This window comes from Bacillus rossius, chromosome 18 (assembly GCF_032445375.1).
Source record: "Bacillus rossius redtenbacheri isolate Brsri chromosome 18, Brsri_v3, whole genome shotgun sequence".
Taxonomy (NCBI): Eukaryota; Metazoa; Arthropoda; class Insecta; order Phasmatodea; family Bacillidae; genus Bacillus; species Bacillus rossius.
The window spans coordinates 1,113,910-1,139,179 of NC_086345.1; the positions used below are offsets into that span (position 1 = coordinate 1,113,910).

Consider the following 25,270-nt stretch of genomic DNA (forward strand, 5'->3'; position numbering starts at 1 on the left):
CATTCACAGTCTCTCCTGGACACTATTACCTGCTTCTGCAGCACGACATCCTCGTTCACAGTCTCTCCTGGACACTATTACCTGCTTCTGCAGCACGACATCCTCGTTCACAGTCTCTCCTGGACACTATGTCCTGCTTCTGCAGCACGACATCCTCGTTCACAGTCTCTCCTGGACACTATTTCCTGCTTCTGCAGCACGACATCCTCGTTCACAGTCTCTCCTGGGCACTATTACCTGCTTCTGCAGCACGACATCCTCGTTCACAGTCTCTCCTGGACACTATTACCTGCTTCTGCAGCACGACATCCTCGTTTACAGTCTCTCCTGGACACTATTTCCTGCTTCTGCAGCACGACATCCTCATTCACAGTCTCTCCTGGACACTATTACCTGCTTCTGCAGCACGACATCCTCATTCACAGTCTCTCCTGGGCACTATTACCTGCTTCTGCAGCACGACATCCTCGTTCACAGTCTCTCCTGGACACTATTTCCTGCTTCTGCAGCACGACATCCTCATTCACAGTCTCTCCTGGACACTATTACCTGCTTCTGCAGCACGACATCCTCGTTCACAGTCTCTCCTGGGCACTATTACCTGCTTCTGCAGCACGACATCCTCGTTCACAGTCTCTCCTGGACACTATTACCTGCTTCTGCAGCACGACATCCTCGTTCACAGTCTCTCCTGGACACTAATACCTGCTTCTGCAGCACGACATCCTCGTTCACAGTCTCTCCTGGACACTATTACCTGCTTCTGCAGCACGACATCCTCGTTCACAGTCTCTCCTGGACACTAATACCTGCTTCTGCAGCACGACATCCTCGTTCACAGTCTCTCCTGGACACTATTACCTGCTTCTGCAGCACGACATCCTCGTTCACAGTCTCTCCTGGACACTATTACCTGCTTCTGCAGCACGACATCCTCGTTCACAGTCTCTCCTGGACACTATTACCTGCTTCTGCAGCACGACATCCTCATTCACAGTCTCTCCTGGACACTAATACCTGCTTCTGCAGCACGACATCCTCGTTCACAGTCTCTCCTGGACACTATTACCTGCTTCTGCAGCACGACATCCTCGTTCAGTCTCTCCTGGACACTATTACCTGCTTCTGCAGCACGACATACTCGTTCACAGTCTCTCCTGGACACTATTACCTGCTTCTGCAGCACGACATCCTCGTTCACAGTCTCTCCTGGACACTATTGCAAACAACCAACAACCAATTGTTCCTTACACTGGAAAATTTTTGACGTGATAACGTCTTATAAATCGATGAACGCCGCCTGCATGCACGAAAAAGCATGACTCATTGTAATGTTCCGCCTGAGCCGAGCGTACAAGAACCAGCCAACCAAGATCAAACAGGTTAAGGCGGGCCTTTTAAAAGCAGCAATTCAAAAAAAAATTGATTTTTTTGTCGAATTTCGTCATTTTAAATTAACAATTTATTGACATTGATTTGATTTCAGTTTATTTCTATAACTAATTGTTCGTGACTATATTTAAACAAAAAAAAATTAATTCAATTGGCAAAAACTGTAAATAATAATTGAAAATTGAAAAGTATGCTATTTTTCATCCATGTTTTCTTATGATGTTATTACGTAAAATTATCGTCCGTAAACCGACTTTACAGACAACCCCCATTTTTGTACGTTTTACAATGGAAATCAGTAGATGTATATAGTTCATATGAGGACAGGGGCTGAGGGCTGGGGATCGGGGATCCGATCCAGCCACCTTAAGGCTTCGCTTTATCACCCATGCTGGATTACGTCACTTCCGCCGGCCATACACGCACGAAAAAATGTCCCGTTACGTTCATCAGCCATGTACGCACGAAAAAATGTCCAATTACAGTAGTAGGATATAGCCGTTTCTGGGACAGGCGCAGGATCCAGGATCCGGCGGGAATCTTGGATGACGTCATCGGCGACCATCTTGGACTCAAAAATTCCCTAAAATTCCTTAAAAATGACTCAAAATGACTCAAAAATTCCCGTTTTAAGAAAAAAAATTCCCATTTTCGAGGGAAAAATTCCCGTTTCGAGGGGAAATTTCCCGTTTCATTCCTTAAAAATACCAGCAGCTAGAAATGTCCATATGTAGGCTTAAGCATCCATGTCTACAGCCTCAGATAAGCCTCTGACGTCATCATGGATGATGACGTCACCGTTGCAATTTCGTTACGGTCGCCATCTTTAAATTTATTATCCGATTTTAATAAAAAAAATTTAAAATTCAATTAATAAAATTTTAATAAAAAATATTTTAAAAAAACATACATTTACGACACGGAGCTCGGAATCCTCGGTTCGAACCCGGTGAGGGCCAAAAAAAAAATTGGCGACCGATCCTTCCTCCATGGAAGTCACCTACAGACTAACCTACCACCACCAATAACAAGGTCAACTAGTATGATGTCATGTCCGCCATCTTGTCTTCGTCTGCTGGAAGCCATCATCTTGTTATCGTCTGTTAGAGTGCGCTGACGCCATGTTAGTTGAATTCTCACCCGCTAGAGTGCAGTAATCATTTATTATTGATGTGTCACCCGCCATCTGGTTATTTGGCCGCCATCTTGTAATCGTGTAATTATTTAGCTAGAAATTCGGGAAAAATTCCAAAATTCATTAAATAAACCACTCATCAATTTACATATTGATTCGGTCAGTTGCTGTCCCTGGTTCGATACTTGATCGATTCAATATAGTTTAATTTTATGTAAAAAAATAATAATTTCAATAAACCATGTTCAACATTCTTAAAGAGACTTTAAATCCTATAAACCATCATGTCCGCCGTCTTGGAAATTCGTAATTATTTAGCTATAACTCGTGAAAAAGTTCAAAATTAGTAAAAAAATACAATCAGTATACTGATTAATTAGATCGACTAAGGTCCTTGGTACGATTTAGGATGATGCAAAAAAAATTAAATATAACAACAATTCAACATAATAGTAGCAGGTTCGAGGAATTAAACACCGCAAGTTCTTTTACAAACATAATATTTATTACATAATTTCTATTCTACTACAGGATCGATCACTTACGAAAGCTAGCAAATTTATAATCAATCATTTAGTTCCGCATCGGTGTGAAATGACTAATTCTCAGCTCCAATCGGTTTGTACTAGATAAAGTCCAACCAGAACCTTTACAGACATAGTCCTCCTCTTCTTGACAGAGTTTCTGGATACCGTTTTCAACAGTTTGCTTCACATCGTCAGAATTGTAAATTACTGCAGCCGATTTCATGAATGCACACTTCCTCACTTCGTCTTCGAATGGATACGGCTTTCCATATATACAGTCCAACCACAAGTTATATTTTGATGGACCGTTTGTTGCTACATCATCAGTAAGCTGATTGATTATGTCCTCTCTGATATCATCAAGAAAAGTACAAATGTCCTTCAACTCACCGAACGTATTTAGATAATAGTAGTCTTTCAACGTTCCACGAAATGCAGACTGCGCCAAGTAGAATCCATTATCATTCACTTGTAATGCACCGAGCACAGTATTAGGTTTATTTTCATGTCCAGACGTTATAGCAATCGGTTGCTGCACATTGGTTTTCTTGCTTGTACGTTTACGAGTCTCCAATCTAAAGCGAGGAGTCGAAATTTCTACAGGTAGTTCTTCAGTAGACACACGGACTTTACCGTTGCATTTTTTCACATGCCGTCGCAAACTATCAATACATGTAAACCATTCATGACACTTATCACAGCGGAACTTTATGCGAGATGGATTCTTCTTGCATTTACTCCTCTCATGTCTTCGTGCTTCATGAGAAAAAGTGAACGACATATCGCAGTAGCTGCAAGGATACCTTGCTGATGAAGACAAGCCTTTCAGACCCGATCCAGATACTAAAGTTGCCGCAGTTGCGCCATCTCCAGGCATACTCTTATGAACATAAATGCATCGTTGTTGAATAGAAACCTTTACTTTCTGCCGAACAGCAGGACCTTTGCATGTCTTCATGTGCGTTTTCATATTATCTTTTCTGGCAAACTGCTTATGACATTTCTCACAAACAATCATTTTACGATAAAGGTTCTTGAAACATTCTCTCTTTTCGTGTCGTCGAGCATTGCTGTTGTTTGTGAAAATCTTGTCACAGTAACAACACCGATGTCCGTTAGTTGTTGAATCACCAGCCATTAAAGTCTCCATCGAGGCTGAAACGAAGTTCGTCGTGTTTTCCTGTGAAGCCAGCACCACCGGCATTAAATTCTCTTCTGCTGGTGGTACCACGACTGTTGAAGAGTCCTCCAGTTTTGTCAGAGGCGTTGCCGTCGGGATCTGCTCCAACATCTTCGGCGCTGACGTTAGAGTTCCTATAGACGATGGTACATCCTCCATCAAGTTCGACGTTAAAGTCGGTAAAGATGCCATCGAGTTCACAAGAACAGGTAATTACGCGACTTATGCACCAGAAGAAACAAACTAGGTGATCCTTACACCGATAACATCAGTAACAAACTGAGCATCCTGCTGTCTAGGACTCGCTTATATACATGCACAGGATGGAATAATACGCTAGTCAAATCAAGAACCATCAACAATAATACTCGAGTCAAAACTACTTTAAAAATAGAAGCCCACTCAACGAAAAAGGCAGCACATTTGGAAGCAAATTCGACATATGAAATGGACACGCAATGCACGCACTTGCAGATTTAATCACAAAGTTAACATTTAAATTTCATTCAAGCGAAATAGCAAGCCAATGTCACATCATCATATTAACATCCTATTGGTCAAACTATCCTCAAAATTTCACAGTATTATAAATCACACCAGTTATAGACGGACTTATGGTTTCTAACACACAACAAATCAGTCATTTTTCTTTAATAAATTCATATTTTAAAATGCGAAATATACATGGTAAACGAAGAACCAGGTACGTAAATATTTTATATACTTAATGTATACTGTAGACGCCAAGAGCTTGAAAGTACATATGTAAGAAAGATATTTAATAAAACTCATATTAAATTGTATATTTATTTCCATTAATACACATCAGATCAAAAAAAGTAGGTTTTATTATATAAACCTCGCATTTCTTAGTTCATGTTTCTTTGAGGACGTATAAATTTTCAGCATTTCGCTAACCAAGTAGAAGTTTTTACCTATTCTTCAATAATTTGGATTGTCTCTCGATGAACAATTGGTCTCATGTGCTACGGCATCCATCTTCTTTACATATTTGTTATTATTAGTCTTAAAATCCACGCATCCGTGTCAATATCACAGACGCAAAGTTATCATCATCATCATCGTAGCTGTCATCAATATTATCATGAGCTGCATCAATATCACTCATTTTATGATATCGTTTCCGCATTTCAGTTGTCAGAGATTTACCACAATCTATGATGTTGTGAGCTTCACATGATTCTCTATTTTTTGTAGACATGGTTAGTTACATTCTCGTTTTCTTTAAAAGCCTGTGTGTCCAGTTTTATTATTTAATCCTTCATCCCATCATCCCAAACACAATTAAATCATTGTAGTATACAGAAAAAAAAAATCAACAAAGTTCCTTTCATTTAATCTTAGGAACCACATCATCCTTTCCACCTATAGTATAGTTTCTTGAGCCCAAGAGTCTTTCAATATATACCATGCAGTGTTCTTCAAGAGATGTGGTATACTTCTAGTTCTACATACAAATCCATCCTATCATTGATTTGTTGACACATTAGAAAAAAACCTTAAAGTTAATTTTTACGTGTTTTATTAAATTATTACTTCGGCTAAAAATAATTACCATACATAGTGTGTTATTACATTTCCTTCTTCATCTGCAATGCTTAGTTCCTTGATAATAAATCCATACTGACTAGAGAAGCCTTGGAGGTTTACACATTTCGTCATGGTGGTCGAGACGAGACTAAGCCGGTAATGTACTGTCAGGTCTCAGATAATAGACGACACAATCTACCTTTTTGCAGGATGTCTCGATTATGTCCGGAGCCTCCTCGTCACAATCACTGGTCCAGTGATGACCGAAGTTGCAGACCTCTAGTTGGAAGTAACCATCCTCGGTGACGTAGTGCACATGGCGGAATCCGGCGTTACTTCCGCGTACTTTGCAGACGGATCGAACGGCATTTGCTTGAATTTGTAGCAGCAGCACTATACCCACACGACTATGTGTTGACTGCTGTGTCTAGGGTGTTGACCTCAATTTATTCCGCTAGGACCACCCTCCAGTCCAGTCACATGTACCGTTGCATCCGTTGTTGTCCCCCGCCTTGCTGGCGACCTCCAACATTCCAACACGGTGATCAACCATCCAAGCCCTAAGCATGCTAGCATTGTGTCTTGAGATCGGACCTGGACATCCAAGTTACATAGAGTACAATATACTCTGAAATACATAATAAAGAGAAAATTGATATAAATAACATTATACTTTGCTTAATAGTTCCAGATGTAATGAACGCACTGCTTGACCAGTGACAGGTGTAACTAAATATTAAATATATTTAATATTTTATTTTCCATTACCTTTCGTGGTATTTATTATTAATTCACTCTACGAAAAACAACTCAAGACAATAAACCTGACCAACGAATTAAATACAGAACCGCTATGCCTTACATGAAAGTATAATTTTTCGATAATCTGAATAACCTATAAATCGTTCATGTACAAAGCCACACATATAGGCCAATTGTCTATGGACCATGAGACTGAGTCATGACAATATCAGGCGTACAGGCTAGTCATTTCAGGACCGCAGGACCTTCTTCGTCTTTAGATAATAACAGTCATTTAGACCATCATGAAATTTTAATACATACTAAAGGACCAAGTGACCTTGAAAAATATTTTAGTAACACCAAGAGGTTTTGAACTAGTAAATATTCAGTCACTACATATTTTACTACGAGCAATCAACAAAAAGGAAGCACCATCAACGAAAAGGCAGCACAATCAAAAAAGGCAGCACATTTGGAAACACTATCAACAAAATGGAAGCACATTTTGGAAGCACCATCAACGTAAAGGCAGCACATTTTGGAAGCACAATCAATAAAGGCAGCACATTTGGAAGCACCATTAACAAAAAGGAAACACATTTGGAAACACCATCAACAAAAAGGAAGCACATTTTGGAAGCACCATCAACGTAAAGACAGCACATTTTGGAAGCACAATCAATAAAGGCAGCACATTTGGAAGCACAATCAACAAAAAGGAAGCACATTTTGGAAGCACCATCAAACAATCAGCACATATGGAAACACAAGTTACGAGAACTAAGTCTTAGTTAGAAATCAGAATGCAAGAAACAAAACATTAAATTTTTACTTTTAATGTTTAATTTATTTCTTAACATTATACAAATAGAAGTAAAATAAGTCATTATTGTATGATGCCATCTTTCCTCAGTTCTTTGAGTATGAAGGATATTTCTTATATACACGAATAGTTTCCTGCACAAAGCGAGCCATGTAGAAGTCTTAGCCGGTCAACCAATAAGTTTGGATCTTTCCACGATGTGTAATCAATTTCTTCTACCACCATCTCACTTGCTTATTTATTATAAATACTTTTAATATCACAATCTTCTCATTGATCATAATAAGCGTTAACAGATTTATTTATTATAACACGTCGTTTCCATCGTTTCGGTCTCAGGACACCGTAACATTCTTCGATCTTGTCAGCTTTAGGTGCTTCATCACAGTCTATGCTTTTGTCAACAGCCTCAGAGTCACTGTAACAATCACTGTAAAAGACATCCTCTTCACCCAGATTACCATATGAATTCGATATCGATGATGTCGAAGTGCCATTATCGTCTTCATGCTTCCTTTTTAGGAGTCCATCATTTTTACAAAGTAAGAAAGATCTACTTGAATTCGGCTGGAATGTATTCTCACTTTTCACGTTAAGGATTCTTACATTGTCTTTATTCTTCCATAAATCATCATCGACCTTCAATTTAAGTTTTTCTTCGAGATCGGAAGAGCCACGAACATAATCTCTCTCAAGATAAGGAAAATTATTGTCGTAATGCAGATCACTAATCCTTAGTCTAGTAGATCCATCGTTGTACTCTGGCTTGTACGCAGGCTTAACGTTACAAGTTCTGTCATGTCTTTTTAAGCTCTCTCTCCGCATAAACGACTTGTTACATCGAACGCAACTTATCATATTGCGTAGTGGATTTTTAACACAGTCATTCTTCTGGTGTTGTCTTCCATTCTTTCTCAATATAAATTCTTTGCTGCAAAACTTACACCTGTGTCCTTTCGATACAGCGACAGACACCGAATCAGGATTCATATTAGTTACTGTGACTAATGTTAGATACAAACAGACAGTTTTCCAATTGGAACCATTACTTAAATTAATTTTTTTTTAATATTTCTTAAGCGAGATTAAAGTTATCTCATGCAAATGTACTTGTTGTAAGTAGTTCTGCTTTTCAACAACAGATGACACCACGTATTGCTTGCAGGTAAATAATATATCTTTCTTTCATGCGGGATGCAGGATTCTCACTAACGATCGCAATAGAGGGATGACATCGCTAGACTCCAAGGAGAAGGTAGTTTGTTCTCCCAGTTAGTGTTTCTCAGATTTCTTAGGGTATATATTATTATTTGACTGAATAAAGATTTTTTTTTAAATTCCACCTAATAAAAAAAAATCACTCAGAGAAAACCATCAGGGATGATGTCGTTTATAAACATCAAAAATTACTATTTTTTTTAAAAAAATTCCAAATTTAATCCTGCTTAAGCAAAGAGTTCACAAGCCCGCTTGTGCTAGAACTCTCATGTTGCTGAAGCAAAGAGTTCACAAGCCCGCTTGTGATAGAACTCTCATGTTGCTCAAGCTAAGAGTTCACAAGCCCGCTTGTGCTAGAACTCTCATGTTGCTCAAGCAAAGAGTTCACAAGCCCGCTTGTGCTAGAACTCTCATGTTGCTTAAGCAAAGAGTTCACAAGCCCGCTTGTGCTAGAACTCTCATGTTGCTTAAGCAAAGAGTTCACAAGCCCGCTTGTGCTAGAACTGTCATGTTGCTTAAGCAGGATTAAATTTGGACTTTTTTAAAAAAAAAATGGTAATTTATGATGTTTATAAACGACATCATCCCTGATGGTTTTCTCTGAGTGCTTTTTTTTATTAGGTGGAATTATTAAAAAAATCATTATTCAGTCAAATAATAATATATACCCTAAGAAATCTGAGAAACACTTACTGGGAGAACAAACTACCTTTTCCTTGGAGTCTAGCGATGTCATCCCTCTATTGCGATCGTTAGTGAGAATCCTGCATCCCGCATGAAAGAAAGAAATATTATTTACCTGCAAGCAATACGTGGTGTCATCTGTTGTTGAAAAGCAGAACTACTTACAACTAGTACCTTTGTATGAGATAACTTAACTCTCGCTTAAGAAATATTTAAAAAAAAATTAATTTAAGTAATGGTTCCAATTGGAAAACTGTCTGTTTGTATCTAACATTAGTCACAGTAACTAATATGAATCCTGATTCGGTGTCTGTCGCTGTATCGAAAGGACACAGGTGTAAGTTTTGCAGCAAAGAATTTATCTTGAGAAAGAATGGAAGACAACACCAGAGTGAATGACTGTGTTAAAAATCCACTACGTAATATGATAAGTTGCGTTCGATGTAACAAGTCGTTTACGCGGAGAGAGAGCTTAAAAAGACATGACAGAACTTGTAACGTTAAGCCTGCGTACAAGCCAGAGTACAACAATGGATCTACTAGACTAAGGATTAGTGATCTGCATTACGACAATAATTTTCCTTGTCTTGAGAGAGATTATGTTCGTGGCTCTTCCGATCTCGACGAAAAACTTAAATTGAAGGTCGATGATGATTTATGGAAGAATGAAGACAATGGAAGAATCCTTAACGTGAAAAGTGAGAATACATTCCAGCCAAATTCAAGTAGATCTTTCTTACTTTGTAAAAATTGATGGACTCCTAAAAAGGAAGCATGAAGACGATAATGGCACTTCGACATCATCGATATCGAATTCATATGGTAATCTGGGTGAAGAGGATGTCTTCTACAGTGATTGTTACAGTGACTCTGAGGCTGTTGACAAAAGCATAGACTGTGATGAAGGACCTAAAGCTGACAAGATCGAAGAATGTTACGGTGTCCTGAGACCGAAACGATGGAAACGATGTGTTTTTAATAAATAAATCTGTTAACGCTTATTATGATTACTGGGACTATTGTGATATTAAAAGTATTTATAATAAACAAGCAAGTGCGATGGTGGTAGAAGAGATTTATTACACATCGTGGAAAGATCCAAACTTATTGGTTGACCGGCTTAGACTTCTACATGGCTCGCTTTGTGCAGGAAACTATTCGTGCATATAAGAAATATCCTTCATACTCGAAGAACTGAGGAAAGCTGGCTACATACAATAATGACTTATTTTACTTCTATTTGTATAATGTTAAGAAATAAATTAAATATTAAAAGTAAAAATTTAATGTTTTTATTTCTTGCATTCTGATTTCTAACTAAGACTTAGTTCTCGTAACTTGTGTTTCCAAATGTGCTGCCTGTTTGATGGTGCTTCCAAAATGTGCTTCCTTTTTGTGATTGTGCTTCCAAATGTGCTGCCTTTATTGATTGTGCTTCCAAAATGTGCTGTCTTTACGTTGATGGTGCTTCCAAAATGTGCTTCATTTTTGTTGATGGTGTTTCCAAATGTGCTTCCTTTTTGTTGATGGTGCTTCCAAATGTGCTGCCTTTATTGATTGTGCTTCCAAAATGTGCTGCCTTTACTTTGATGGTGCTTCCAAAATGTGCTTCCATTTTTTTGATGGTGTTTCCAAATGTGCTGTCTTTTTTGATTGTGCTGCCTTTTCGTTGATGGTGCTTCCTTTTTGTTGATTGCTCGTAGACAAATATGTAGTGACTGAATATTTACTAGTTCAAAACCTCTTTGTGTTACTAAAATATTTTTCAAGGTCACTTGGTCCTTTAGTATGTATTAAAATTTCATGATGGTCTAAATGACTGTTATTATCTAAAGACGAAGAAGGTCCTGCGGTCCTGAAATGACTAGCCTATACGTCTGATATTGTCATGACTCGGTCTCATGGTCCATAGACAATTGTCCTGTATGTGTGGCTTTGTACATGAACGATTTATAGGTTATTTAGATTATCGAATAATTAGACTTTCATGTAAGGCATAGCAGTACTGTATTTAATTCGATGGTCAGGTATATTGTCTTGAGTTGTTTTTCGTAGAGTGAATGATTAATAAATTCCACGAAAGGTAATGGAAAATAAAATATTAAATATATTTAATATTTAGTTACACCGGTCACGGGTCAAGCAGTCCGTTCATTACTTCTGGAACTATTAAGCAAAGTATAATGTTATTTATATCAATTTTCTCTTTATTATGTATTTCAGAGTATATTGTACTCTATGTAACTTGGATGTCCAGGTCCGATCTCAAGACACAATGCTAGCATGCTTAGGGCTTGGATGGTTGATCACCGTGTTGGAATGTTGAAGGTCGCCAGCAAAGCGGGGGACCACAACGGAAGCAACGGTACATGTGACTGGACTGGAGGGTGGTCCTAGCGGAATAAATTGAGGTCAACACCCTAGACACAGAATTCAACACATAGTCGTGTGGGTATAGTGCTGCTGCTACAAATTCAAGCAAATGCCGTTCGATCCGTCTGCAAAGTACGCGGAAGTAACGCCCGGATTCCGCCGTGTGCAATACGTCACCGAGGATGGTTACTTCCAACTAGAGGTCTGCAACTTCGGTCATCACTGGACCAGTGATTGTGACGAGGAGGCTCCGGACATAATCGAGACATCCTGCAAAAAGGTAGATTGTGTCGTTTATTATCTGAGACCTGACAGTACATTACTGGCTTAGTCTCGTCTCGACCACCATGACGAAATGTGTAAACCTCTAAGGCTTCTCTAGTCAGTATGGATTTATTATCAAGGAACTTAGCATTGTAGATGAAGAAGGAAATGTAATAACACACTATGTGTGGTAATTATTTTTAGCCGAAGTGATAATTTAATAAAACACGTAAAAATTAACTTTAAGGTTTTTTTCTAATGTGTCAACAAATCAATGATAGGATGGATTTGTATGTAGAACTAGAAGTATACCACATCTCTTGAAGAACACTGCATGGTATATATTGAAAGACTCTTGGGCTCAAGAAACTATACTATAGGTGGAAAGGATGATGTGGTTCCTAAGATTAAATGAAAGGAACTTTGTTGATTTTTTTTTTTCTGTATACTACGATGATTTAATTGTGTTTGGGATGATGGGATGAAGGATTAAATAATAAAACTGGACACACAGGCTTTTAAAGAAAACGAGAATGTAACTAACCATGACTACAAAACAATAGAGAATAATGTGAAGCTCACAACATCATAGATTGTGGTAAATCTCTGACAACTGAAATGCGGAAATGATATCATAAAATGAGTGATATTGATGCAGCTCATGATAATATTGATGACAGCTACGATGATGATGATGATAACTTTGCTTCTGTGATAGTGACACGGATGCGTGGATTTTAAGACTAATAATAACAAATATGTAAAGAAGATGGATGCCGTAGCACATGAGACCAATTGTTCATCGAGAGACAATCCAAATGATTGAAGAATAGGTTAAAACTTCTACTTGGTTAGCGAAATGCTGAAAATTTATACGTCCTCAAAGAAACATGAACTAAGAAATGCGAGGTTTATATAATAAAACCTACTTTTTTTGATCTGATGTGTATTAATGGAAATAAATATACAATTTAATATGAGATTTTATTAAATATCTTTCTTACATATGTACTTTCAAGCTCTACAGTATACATAAAGTATATTAAATATTTACATACCTGGTTCTTCGTTTACCATGTATATTTCGCATTTTAAAATATGAATTTATTAAAGAAAAATGACTGATTTGTTGTGTGTTAGAAACCAAAAAACCGTCTTTAACTGGTGTGATTTATAATACTGTGAAATTTTGAGGAAAGTATGACCAATAGTATGTTAATATGATGATGTGACATTGGCTTGCTATTTCGCTTGAATGAAATTTAAATGTTAACTTTGTGATGAAATCTGCAGGTGCGTGCATTCCGTGTACATTTCATATGTTGAATTTGCTTCCAAATGTGCTGCCTTTTTCGTTGAGTGGGATTCTATTTTTAAAGTAGTTTTGACTTCAGTATTATTGTTGATGGTTCTTGATTTGACTAGCGTATTATTCCATCCTGTGCATGTATATAAGCGAGTCCTAGACAGCAGGATGCTCAGTTTGTTACTGACGTTATCGGTGTAAGGATCACCTAGTTTGTTTCTTCTGGTGCATAAGTCGCATAATTACCTGTTCTTGTGAACACGATGACATCTTTACCGACTTTAACGTCGAACTTGATGGAGGATGTACCATCGTCTATAGGAACGCTAACGTCAGCGCCGACGATGTTGGAGCAGATCCCGACGGCAATGCCTCTGACAACACTGGAGGAGACTTCAACAGTCGTGGTACCACCAGCAGAAGAGAATTTAATGCCGGTGGTGCTGGCTTCACAGGAAAACACGACGAACTTCGTTTCAGCCTCGATGGAGACTTCAATGGCTGGTGATTCAACAACTTACGGACATCGGTGTTGTTACTGCGACAAGATTTTCACAAACAACAGCAATGCTCGACGACACTCAAAGAGAGAATGTGTCAAGCACCTTAATCGTAAAATGATTGTTTGTGAGAAATGTCATAAGCAGTTTGCCAGAAAAGATAATATGAAAACGCACATGAAGACATGCAAAGGTCCTGCTGTTCGGCAGAAAGTAAAGGTTTCTATTCATAAACGATGCATTGATGTTCATAAGAGTATGCCTGGAGATGGCGCAACTGCGGCAACATCAGTATCTGGATCGGGTCTGAAAGGCTTGTCTTCATCAGCAAGGTATCCTTGCAGCTACTGCGATATGTCGTTCACTTTTTCTCATGAAGCACGAAGACATGAGAGGAGTAAATGCAAGAAGAATCCATCTCGCATAAAGTTACGCTGTGATGAGTGTCATGAATGGTTTACACGTATTGATAGTTTGCGACGGCATGTGAAAAAATGCAACGGTAAAGTCCGTGTGTCTACTGAAGAACTACCTGTAGAAATTTTGACTCCTCGCTTTAGATTGGAGACTCGTAAGCATACAAGCAAGAAAACCAATGTGCAGCAACCGATTGCTATAACGTCTGGACATGAAAATAAACCTAATACTGTGCTCGGTGCATTACAAGTGAATGATAATGGGTTCTACTTGGCGCAGTCTGCATTTCGTGGAACGTTGAAAGACTACTATTATCTAAATACGTTCGGTGAGTTGAAGGACATTTGTACTTTTCTTGATGATATCAGAGAGGACATAATCAATCAGCTTACTGATGATGTAGCAACAAACGGTCCATCAAAATATAACTTGTGGTTGGACTGTATATATGGAAAGCCGTATCCATTCGAAGACGAAGTGAGGAAGTGTGCATTCACGACATCGGCTGCAGTAATTTACAATTCTGACGATGTGAAGCAAACTGTTAAAAACGGTATTCAGAAACTCTGTCAAGAAGAGGAGGACTATGTCTGTAAAGGTTCTGGTTGGACTTTATCTAGTATAAACCGATTGGAGTTGAGAATTAGTCATTTCACACCGATGCGGAACTAAATGATTGATTATAAATTTGCTAGCTTTCGTAAGTGATCGATCCTGTAGTAGAATAGAAATTATGTAATAAATATTATGTTTGTAAAAGAACTTGCGGTGTTTAATTCCTCGAACCTGCCACTATTATGTAGAATTGTTGTTATATTTAATTTTTTTTGCATCATCCTAAATCGTACCAAGGACCTTAGTCGATCTAATTAATCAGTATATTGATTGTATTTTATTTACTTAATTTTGAACTTTTTCTCGAGTTACAGCTAAATAATTACGAATTTCCAAGACGGTGGACATGATGGTTTATAGGATTTAAAGTCTCTTTAAGAATGTTGAACATGGTTTATTGAAATTATTATTTTTTTACATAAAATTAAACTATATTGAATCGATCAAGTATCGAACCAGGGAGAGCAACTGACCGAATCAATATGTAAATTGATTAGTGGTTTATTTAATGAATTTTGGAATTTTTCCAGAATTTCTAGCTAAATAATTACACAATTCCAAGATGGCGGCCAAATGACAAGATGGCGGGTGACACATCAATAATAAATGATTACTGCACTCTAGCGGGTGAGAATTCAACTAACATGGCGTCAGCGCACTCTAGCAGACGATAACAAATTGATGGCTTTTAGCAGACAATGACAAGATGGCGGACATGACATCATACTAGTTGACTTTGTTATTGGTTGTGGTAGGTTAGTCTGTAGGTGACTTCCGTGGAGGAAGGATCGGTCGCCAATTTATTTTTTGGCCCTCACCGGGTTCGAACAGAGGACTCCGAGCTCCGTGTCGTAAATGTTTGTTTTTTTTAAATATTTTTTATTAAAATTTTATTAATTGAATTTTAATTTTTTTTATTAAAATCGGATAATAAATTTAAAGATGGCGACCGTAACGGAAATTGCAACGGTGACGTCATCATCCATGATGACGTCAGAGGCTTATCTGAGGCTGTAGACATGGATGCTTAAGCCTACATATGGACATTTCTAGCTGCTGGTATTTTAAAGGAATAAAACGGGAAATTTTCCCTCGAAACGGGAATTTTTCCCTCGAAAACGGGAATTTTTTTTCTTAAAACGGTAGTTTTTGAGTAATTTTGAGTCATTTTTAAGGAATTTTAGGGAATTTTTGAGTCCAAGATGGTCGCCGATGACGTCATCCAAGATTCCCGCCGGATCCTGGATCCTGCGCCTGTCCCAGAAACGGTTATATCCTACTACTGTAACGGGACATTTTTTCGTGCGTACATGGCTGATGAACGTAACGGGACACTTTTTCGTGCGTGTATGGCCGGCGGAAGTGACGTAATCCAACATGGGTGATGAAGCGAAGCCTTAAGGTGGCTGGATCGGATCCCCGATCCCCAGCCCTCAGCCCCTGTCCTCATATGAACTATATACATCTACTGAAATCCTTGGAAACGCTGTTGCCAGCGATATTTTGTAAATAATGTTCACAGGCTTTCACGGCCATTGAAGTAGCTTGGCTTCTGGGTCGTAGCTGTGTCCTTGGCAAATAATTCACCAACGTTTCGGTCGACATTGCAGTCGCCATCATCAGGGAGCAGTTACTTACGTAACGTTACGCAGGTAACTGCTCCCTGATGATGGCGACTGCAATGTCGACCGAAACGTTGGTGAATTATTTGCCTAGGACACGGCTACAACCCATAAGCCAAGCTACTTCAAATATTTTGTAAAAACCACAAGGCAGAGCTTTGTAAAATTGCATATATGTAGTACAAAGCGTTGCCTTGCTATCCTTGTTAAATTATCTACTATTTTTTTTAATACAGTAGCCTTTATTCTTATACAGAAAAATTATAACTATTTAAAATAGTGATGAGTAGAGACCGGAAAAATTCGCGATTTCAATTTCCTATAGGACGGACTCCATGATCCTTTATGCACTCGGACCAATTGCATGTGCTCATTGGTTGCCGACTCGCAGCACCTGTTAACTGGGATGCTCGTGATTCGCTACTTCTTTTGTTTAGGCCTACATTTTTTTTCATTGGCCCAAAGTCCTTCAGATATACTGTGGCCCCAATCACCGAAGCAGCCAAAATTGCAAATGTTTTGGATTCTGGCCTATCGTGAAATGAATGCGCGAATTGTTTGAGGTGTCTAGTGACGAGTGTGGGGCAGGGGGTACCTGTATCTCGGAGGGGTTCTGCGTGGAGCACACCAGCTCCAGCTCGTCGTCCTCGCCGCGCGGCACGGCGATGCAGGCGTGCGTCTCCAGGTAGAAGTGCTCCTGCCCGCCCATGCGCACCTCGCCGGACACCACGTGGTCCGCCTGCTCGAAGGCTGTCCTCACGTCGCCCTTCGCTATGGTCCTCGGCGAGCCGGCGAAGAAGGACCTCCTCCGTATCGCGTCCTGGCACAAGGGCGTTCACTGTGGAGGGAGCTCTGTTCCACGACTACTTGCTGGCGTACAAGATACACTTCATACCTCTAAAGTGACGATCACGTCGTCTATCGCCTCGTACTCGACCTTGACCAGCTTCGCAGCTTCCTGGGCTGTAGTCTGGTCCGAGGCCACTATGGCCCCTACCACCTGGCCTTGAGATGTCACCTGTGGCAGAAATACCTGCCTACTGCTCCACTTAGAATGACAGTATTTACTACACATTTTCCATAGTCAGTTTGAAATTGAATATAAAGCGTTAATTTTTTTTATTTATCATACGGGAATTATTGCTTAGCAGATTTTATACCATTGATAAAATTAACAATAGGCATTTATTTTTATTATCAGCATAATTGTTTGATGTGTTAGCTCAGAGATCATAACTGTTGGGTTCATTACCAGCCACGCGTGGGAGTTTTCATGTGGAAAATTACTTCCGTGGTTAAGCACTGTGATAATTTTAGGAGTCATGCCCTGGATTCCAAGTCGCGAACGGACATATAAACCATCACAGCATTATCTTGCTGAGAAAGCTACGGGATCACTATGCTCATAACCCCATGAGGATATTCAGGATCCTAACCTATCACAATCATACACCCCATTTAAAATAATCTTACTAAACTATGCAAGCAATGATTTTGCTTTCTAAATTTATAAATTTTTCATTCATTGTGCAAAGAAGGCATTCCCTACTTCAAACAACCTTATTTTACTATGCAAACTTATGTAAATCAAATTTTTAAAACGTCAGTGTCCCACATATGATTATTATCATGGTTGAAAATAAAAATTTTTAAATTATTATTTTTGTTTATATGTCGTGCATATAGTGAACTGAAAATTTGTATAAATTTTTATGATAAATGTCAGTTTTGTTAGTACATCTCTTTCTTACGACCCATTTGTAAATAGCGAAAAGTATGTATTTATTGTCCCTAAATATATGTTTTATGTGCTTGAAAATGAGCAACAGTAATTTTATTCTACAACTGCTTGTTTTAATGAAAAATTCAGATAACTCAAGGCCTCTGCAGCTACTTCTACGCAAGAAGCTAACTGCACACATCACAGGGGTGAAAATGTGCTCAGCATAACATTCCTTATTTTAACACTTTTTTTTTTTAAAGCAGTTAAGTGACATGACCTCACACAGCGTTACATCGTCAATCATACACATATACACATTGTATAGTAAACTAGCTGCAGTACCCAGTATTGCCCGGGCTGAACACAGGGTGAAGGGGAACTGTTTAGAGATCAGATGTAGTTAGTAATTGTCTTCTTAATTTGAATGTCAAGTGTGCAAAATAATTTAAATCACTTTCAGATCCCGATAGACGTTGTTCTGCCAGTTTATAGTTATTAACCTGGTCTGAATGTAATCTAGACTCTATAAAGCAATATAGAAGAAAAAACTGAAAAATAAGGGATTACTAATTTTTAAAAGATTCCATTATCTAGCTAATGCTCGGCATGCATTGCAATGCCTCATTCAGTTTTGTTTTGTAATATGTTTGAAGTAGTTACACACAGTGGCGGATCCAGGATTTTGGTTTGGGAGGGGCTTGACCCAGCTGAGGCTAGGCTTTATCAAGGCAAACACTAAAACAATAGTGGACCCAGATACTTTTGGAGGGGGCTTGAGCCCCTTAGCCCCCCCTCTGGATTCGCTACTGGTTACACATATACAAATAATCTATCCATGTCTCTGAATATATATTTACCTCTATCTACATCTATAGTCCTATATATCTATGTATATCTCTATCTGTATTTATCTCTTTATATCTACATATATACCTCACACTATCTCTATGTATTCTATATGAGGGTACTGATCGCTTTGTTGTTAATATCCCACGGGTGTTTTTTACTTGTATGGGAAAATTAAGAATGATAAGGCATCTAGTGCGTGGCCACAATGTTAATAGGCAATAGGAAATAAACTTCTAGCGCCTGTGGCATTGTCAACACACACTTCGTACGTGTACTGCATGTTGTATCTAACCCCCTCCAATGCATTTGGTTCTAAATTGGACTTTTAGTAAGGATCCCTAATGTTATTGATAATATAATATAGCCTATAGCTTTCCTCGATAAATGAACTATCCAACACTGAAAGAATTTTTGAAATCGGACCAGTGGCTCCTGAGATTAGCGCGTTCAAACAAACAACAAACAAACTCTTCAGCTTTATAATATTAGTATAGATTTAACAAAAAAAAACAACGGCTACCTCAGATGAAACAAAAACCTCTTCATCGTTGCGCATGCCGTATCTGTTGTGGTGGTCAGGAATGTCCTTGGCTGAGAAGAAAGCGACGACGCCGTCCACCTGGAGCGCTCTGGACGCGTCGGTGGACTTGATGAGGGCGTGGGCGTGGGAGCTGAGCACCAGCGCCAGGTACAGCTCGTTGTGGTAGCGCGGGATGTCATCGCAGTACACTGCCTCTCCTGTACAGTCACACCGCCTCTCCTGTACAGTCACACCGCCTCTCCTGTACAGTCACACCGCCTCTCCTGTACAGTCACACCGCCTCTCCTGTACAGTCACACCGCCTCTCCTGTACAGTCACACCGCCTCTCCTGTACAGTCACACCGCCTCTCCTGTACAGTCACACCGCCTCTCCTGTACAGTCACACCGCTGCATTCCCTCCACCACTGCCTGGGGTTGTTGTGATTATTATTATTCTTTCATTCTATATATATATACTTATGAAATTTTAGCCTCGGCCTCTAAAATCAATATACTCATTGAACAAATAGCATTTTTCAAAACCAAAACCTTGGGCCGGGCCGACTTGTATGGAGTTCACGGCCGTCACCGTGGAAGCAAACCCATCGAACCCGGGAACGTACGCAGTATTTAACTTCGCGAACAGGAGGCGGGGAAGTGTAGGACCTCTTTCCAATGTTTGCTTTCAGATTTTTTTTTACTTTTTATCTGTTAGGATGATCGATACCTATTAGGTTTTCGGAAAAAAGGTCGGGTGTATCTACTTCGACCCCCTGGTGCGTGGGTTGGGGGAGGGGGGTGGTGCCCCGGGCTGAAAGGGTTTGATGTTAAAACATTCTGTATATTTTAAAGTTTGCTGCTTGTTGCATGCGTGTAGGCCAAAATATGATCAGTTTGCAACATACACGCAGCGTGTCCAGGAATGAGGTGTCGGTTTAACCCCAAGTGCAGAAGTCTTGGGACGCTCGGGTGCCCCTGGAGCCCGCCTTGTGATTCATACTGCCCCTGCGTATGCCCTGCTTCAAACCAACTTTCCGTTAAAAAAAATAGATATATATAATCCCAGCATTTTATGTTTGCCAACGTAGCCGATTCTTCTTGTCTTCCGGAGACCAACACTATTTCCTGCAATTCACCACATAACACAATGTGCTGACGTTTTTACAATTTCAGTTCATGATTTGCACTTTTATTACGTGTAACAGCTATATATTTCAGAATAAGTTGCATAATATGCATAAATGTAAAGCTCTAAGCAACGATGAAAGCATATTTAAATTGTATCTACCACCCGAAATATTATATAATTTTAATTGAATTGGCTACCACTAATGTACAAATTTTAATTGAATTTATGAAAATTATAACTTATTCTATTCCCATTTACGATAGTAAATCTTATTCTTCATTTATGCCAAAACTTTAGAAATAGGTACTTTACACGATGAGTTAAGTACCATACTGGATAGTACTACTATACATACATTACCAATTAAAATAAAAAAATTAGAAAATTAAATATTTTTATATAATTAAATCAAGAGTCTTGCACTAAAAGAGGAAAATTTAAGCAATATACGAGGGTTGTTTTTTTAAACTTCCGATGGGCTATAAGAAAACAAAGTTACATAACTTATTTTTATCACCAAAAATACAGAAGGGTCTTACTAATTTTTCTACATAATTGCCAAACCAGGTGAGGCATTTGTCATATCGTGACGCAAGTTCATCGATGCCTTCTTCAAGGAATTTAGCCGCCAGTGAGTAGAGACACAGGGCCAGCGCCTGAATCTCCTTCTCCCTCGGAATGCCGCTGTGAGACGGATCAACTAATAGTGCGGTGCATTGTGCCACGCTATCCCATCTCTTGCAATACATCTTCACGCAGGAGTCAGTGCGCCGCGCGATTAGTCTACCCGTCTCACAGCAGCATCAAGAGGGAGAGTCATCCAGGCTGTATGTCACGAGATGACAAATGCCTCATCTATTTTGGCGATTTTGTAGAAAAAAGTAAGACACTGCTGAGCTTCTGGTAGTTATAATATTATGTAAATTTTTCTTTTTATAGCCCATCGGGTGTTTAAAAATAAAGCCCTCGTGTGCTGCCCGGTAGCACACATTAGAAACACTAACACTTCTGATAGCCAATAATGCAATAAAAGATTAAAATTTTGTGATATTCACTAGCAGAAACCATAAGTTACGTGAGTCACTAGCAATCATCGTAGCAAACAATATGTCAAGTAATTCTGACTGAAAACACTGAAATAAAAAATGGCAATTGGCGGACTCTAGCAGACACCTTAAATAACATTCCCCAAAAAAGAAATAAAATATGGCGTCAAGCCAATCTTGCCTTCAGTATAACCAGAACTCACAAAAGTTTAGTTCATATATTTTATTGAAATCATTTTTCTTACATTTATATTTAGGCTAGTGCCTTTTCTGGTTTGCTTTTGGGCTCCACCAACTGCGTCCCTATGTTCACGACTCATACCCGAACCTGAGACTTTACAAGCGATTAAAAAATTATTTTGAAAAAATATGCCAATGGGACATCAGCAGACGATCAGACGACACTTGCACCATCTAGAAATCCAACTGTGATATAAAATGTCAGCTAACGTCTTCGAGAAAGAAACTATTGAAACCCTTTCCCCTTCCACCGATGTCTTCATAACCACCCTCCTCCCCTCGGGCCATTCATCCTTCCCAAAATATGAGAAAATTTGCAATAGTTAAAGATAGCGAAAACATCTTTAGACAAACATGTCATAAGAATTGTGTTCCAGATCTACCAAGTTACCTGTACTGTGGAAGGGAGAGCTTTTATTTATTTGCAGCTGTTTGCCGTAGTTGCCAAATGGCTGTCCTACTGGAATGAATTTTTATATATACAAAGTGAGAGTTTTTTAATAATAAATTGAATAATACATAACATTCATTATTTTAAGCTCTCCTTTACTTGGATGACTTCTCTGTGATGCAAATGTCATCATGCATCCCAATAATATATATTATTTCATATTTATTTATTTATGTATAAGGAACCTCTACTATTCTTTCCTATTGTATGCTGCTTTTTTTAATTCTAAAGTTCAACTAAGAAAATTAACTAAAAATTGGTTTGTTTCTTCTAGCACATGTACACCGTATCAAAACGTCTATCATTTTGTGTTTGGACTTTCTGTACTTTATCATTGTTTCTCTCCAAAATGCATCTCAAACGATTACTAGCCAGATAAACTTGGTATTTTATATTCCTTTCCACTATTTTCAAATACTCCACTAGCAAAAACATTTTTCTTAGTGCAAATTAATCTTATATTCACAAGTATCTTTATGTTCTTCTCTCTCCTCCTTCCTACCTCTAGACTTTCCTAGTGTATGTACATATGAAATGTCAGCAATTTGTTTTACGTCTAACATAAACTTATTATTATTCCACTATCATTGTATGTTTATAGCATACTTGCATGGCACACTTCTTAGCAACAGCCTTTTCACCATTTTTTTTATTTTTAATCAATTGTCTTGCTAATTTAATTTAACTTATAGCATTTCAATTATTTGCCTCATTCCCGGTATCTTCTCACTTTTTCAACCATGTGTACAGCCCTCACGTGTTTAGTTATTCCCTTAAAATGTCACTCCAGTGGTACTTGGGTTTTCTTTTACGAATATATCCTAAACTCTCCTAATCCAGGCCAATTACGACCAAGCTCCATCCTCATGCAGGATGACGATGAGAGAGGGAAGGATATCTCCGACCAATCAGGACACACTGTAAAAGGGACCAGGGCATGAAGACGGGGGAGTCTTTAAACAATCCCAACACATCTGAAGCCTGGGAAAGGATGTGTGGAATGTGGTGTAGGGAGGGGTGTGGTGACGAGGCCAAATTGCATCTGTATCGTTTGTGCACTCAAGTTGTTGCAAAACACTGGCCACCTAAAGCATTGAAAATTCATGTGAATATTTGATGTAAGAAAATGAACAGTTGTATCAGATATTATAAGCATTGTTTTTCTACAAGCTATTAAGGTTCTATTTTACACATAACATGAAGTTTTGTACAAATACCTGCTGCTTGCTTCTCAGCTGACTTGTGAATCATTGGTCGGCCCACAGGATCACTGCCATTCTGTTCTGAGGATGCCTGAAATTGTAATAATACTATAACAACACAAAAACATTTTATTTCATTCTTTAAAGAAATTATTTAACCGATAAACAGATATTCGTGTTAAAACAAGTTTTTGGAAATTTTATAGCACAAAGCAGTTTCATTTGTTATAGTTTAGAACAATAATGCATTGAACGGTTGGCATACATGTATATTTCTGTAACTAATGTATTGGAAAAACAATTTCAGTCAGCTGCATGATTCGTCCTGCCTGTCTGTCTAGCACTAGAACATGTCACACGCAGTTGATACCGCTTGTATTTGCGGAGCTTATTCGTCATTTTAATCAGAAAAAAAGTATTTTTTCCGCAGATACATAGATGAAAACCATAACACAGAAAAGCTTAAGACCTCTGTAAAAAACGATGAATTACCATAATGCCAAAATACCACAATGCTGATGCTACAAAAAAAAAGCTGTATTAAACTGTTTTCTCTTTAATCCCCTTTGGCTTGTCCTTTCTCGTTTGAACTATGGGATATGTTTCATTAATTTTTTAATTTTGCGAAATTTATGCCCTGTTTTTGTTTGACTGTCACTCGTGGCAGTGAAGTGTTTGAACCACTTTTTTTCTGTGCATTTTGAAAGTATTGTTTTTTTTGTTGGGATTCACTTAACTAAAGCAAGCAGGGTAAATGAAGGACGAGAGGATTATCTAGTAGAAGAATTGGATGGGCAGAAAAATCCTTTGGTGTGAGAGTAACGGCTCGGTTAACATTGTGAATGAGTAAATTGAGGCTAAGGCAGAGTTATCGTGAACTGAGGCAAAGTTAATAAACATGAAACTCTGTGCTAATATCTTATATGTCACTGGCATTAAGTTCATTAGAGATGACAAGGAGTGGCGGATGGAGCTGTGACGCAGAGAATGGGACCCCTATCACCTGGGCTCCGGGCCACCGTGGGAATACCCGCAAAGTGCCACTCACCACTCTGAAGTACTGGGAGCTCCTGGGCGCCAGAGTGTGGAACCCCGTGGCAGCGCTCTCGTAGGAGGCAGGTATGCTGTGCCCGATGTCCTTGCTGATGGCGAGATACGCCTTGAAGAACAAGCTGCAAGGACACACAGTGGTTAGATGCGAGCACGAGCGGGACGCCAGTGTAGCGGCACCGAGACTGGCGCACTCACCTGAGGGACAGCGAGCGCCTGTAGCGAGCCATGCCTCCAGGCGCGTCGGGCGGCAGCGGCAGGTCCTGCATCAGAGCCGAGTAGACCTCCTCCAGAGTGGCCTCGTCCCACCGCCTGCGCACCTCACACCACACACACTCCCGGTGTTGCGATGTTCTCTCCCGGTGTGGTGCCGTCACTAACGCTCCTGACTCGCTTGGGAGAAAGTGCCCGTCACTTGAGGTGTCGGAGCTGTTTCCATCTCTAGTATCCGAGTCAGAATCTAACAGTTTCATGAAATGTGTGCAATGAAGTGAATACATGGGCTCTCAACATCAAGAACTTCTTGTTCCTCGACATCCGCAATTGTGAAAGAGGTATCTCGTGAGGGGGGAAGGCCCTCTGCAGTCAACAGCAAATAGACTGGAAACCTTTCTGAGGGAGGGAGGAGGGAAGGGAGTTGGCTTTACCGGGCCCTCAGGCTGTCGGGTCACAAAGGCGTTGGTTCAACCTGAAGATCCATTAGGCAT

The 25,270-nt window shown here is 39.2% G+C and overlaps 1 protein-coding gene across 2 annotated transcripts in view; it reads right to left on the reverse strand.

Moving 5' to 3' along the window:
* LOC134541170 (xanthine dehydrogenase) overlaps nt 1–25,270 on the reverse strand; it is a 228,666-nt gene that overhangs the window by 58,470 nt on the left and 144,926 nt on the right. For both annotated transcript variants that reach the window (XM_063384399.1, XM_063384400.1), the window contains exons 12-17: nt 24,762–24,875; nt 24,562–24,685; nt 23,529–23,604; nt 19,444–19,661; nt 17,247–17,369; nt 16,947–17,171 (exon numbers count right to left, since the gene is read on the reverse strand). In XM_063384399.1, the coding sequence (XP_063240469.1) occupies nt 16,947–17,171; nt 17,247–17,369; nt 19,444–19,661; nt 23,529–23,604; nt 24,562–24,685; nt 24,762–24,875 (880 nt within the window). The remainder of the gene's footprint in view (nt 1–16,946; nt 17,172–17,246; nt 17,370–19,443; nt 19,662–23,528; nt 23,605–24,561; nt 24,686–24,761; nt 24,876–25,270) is intronic.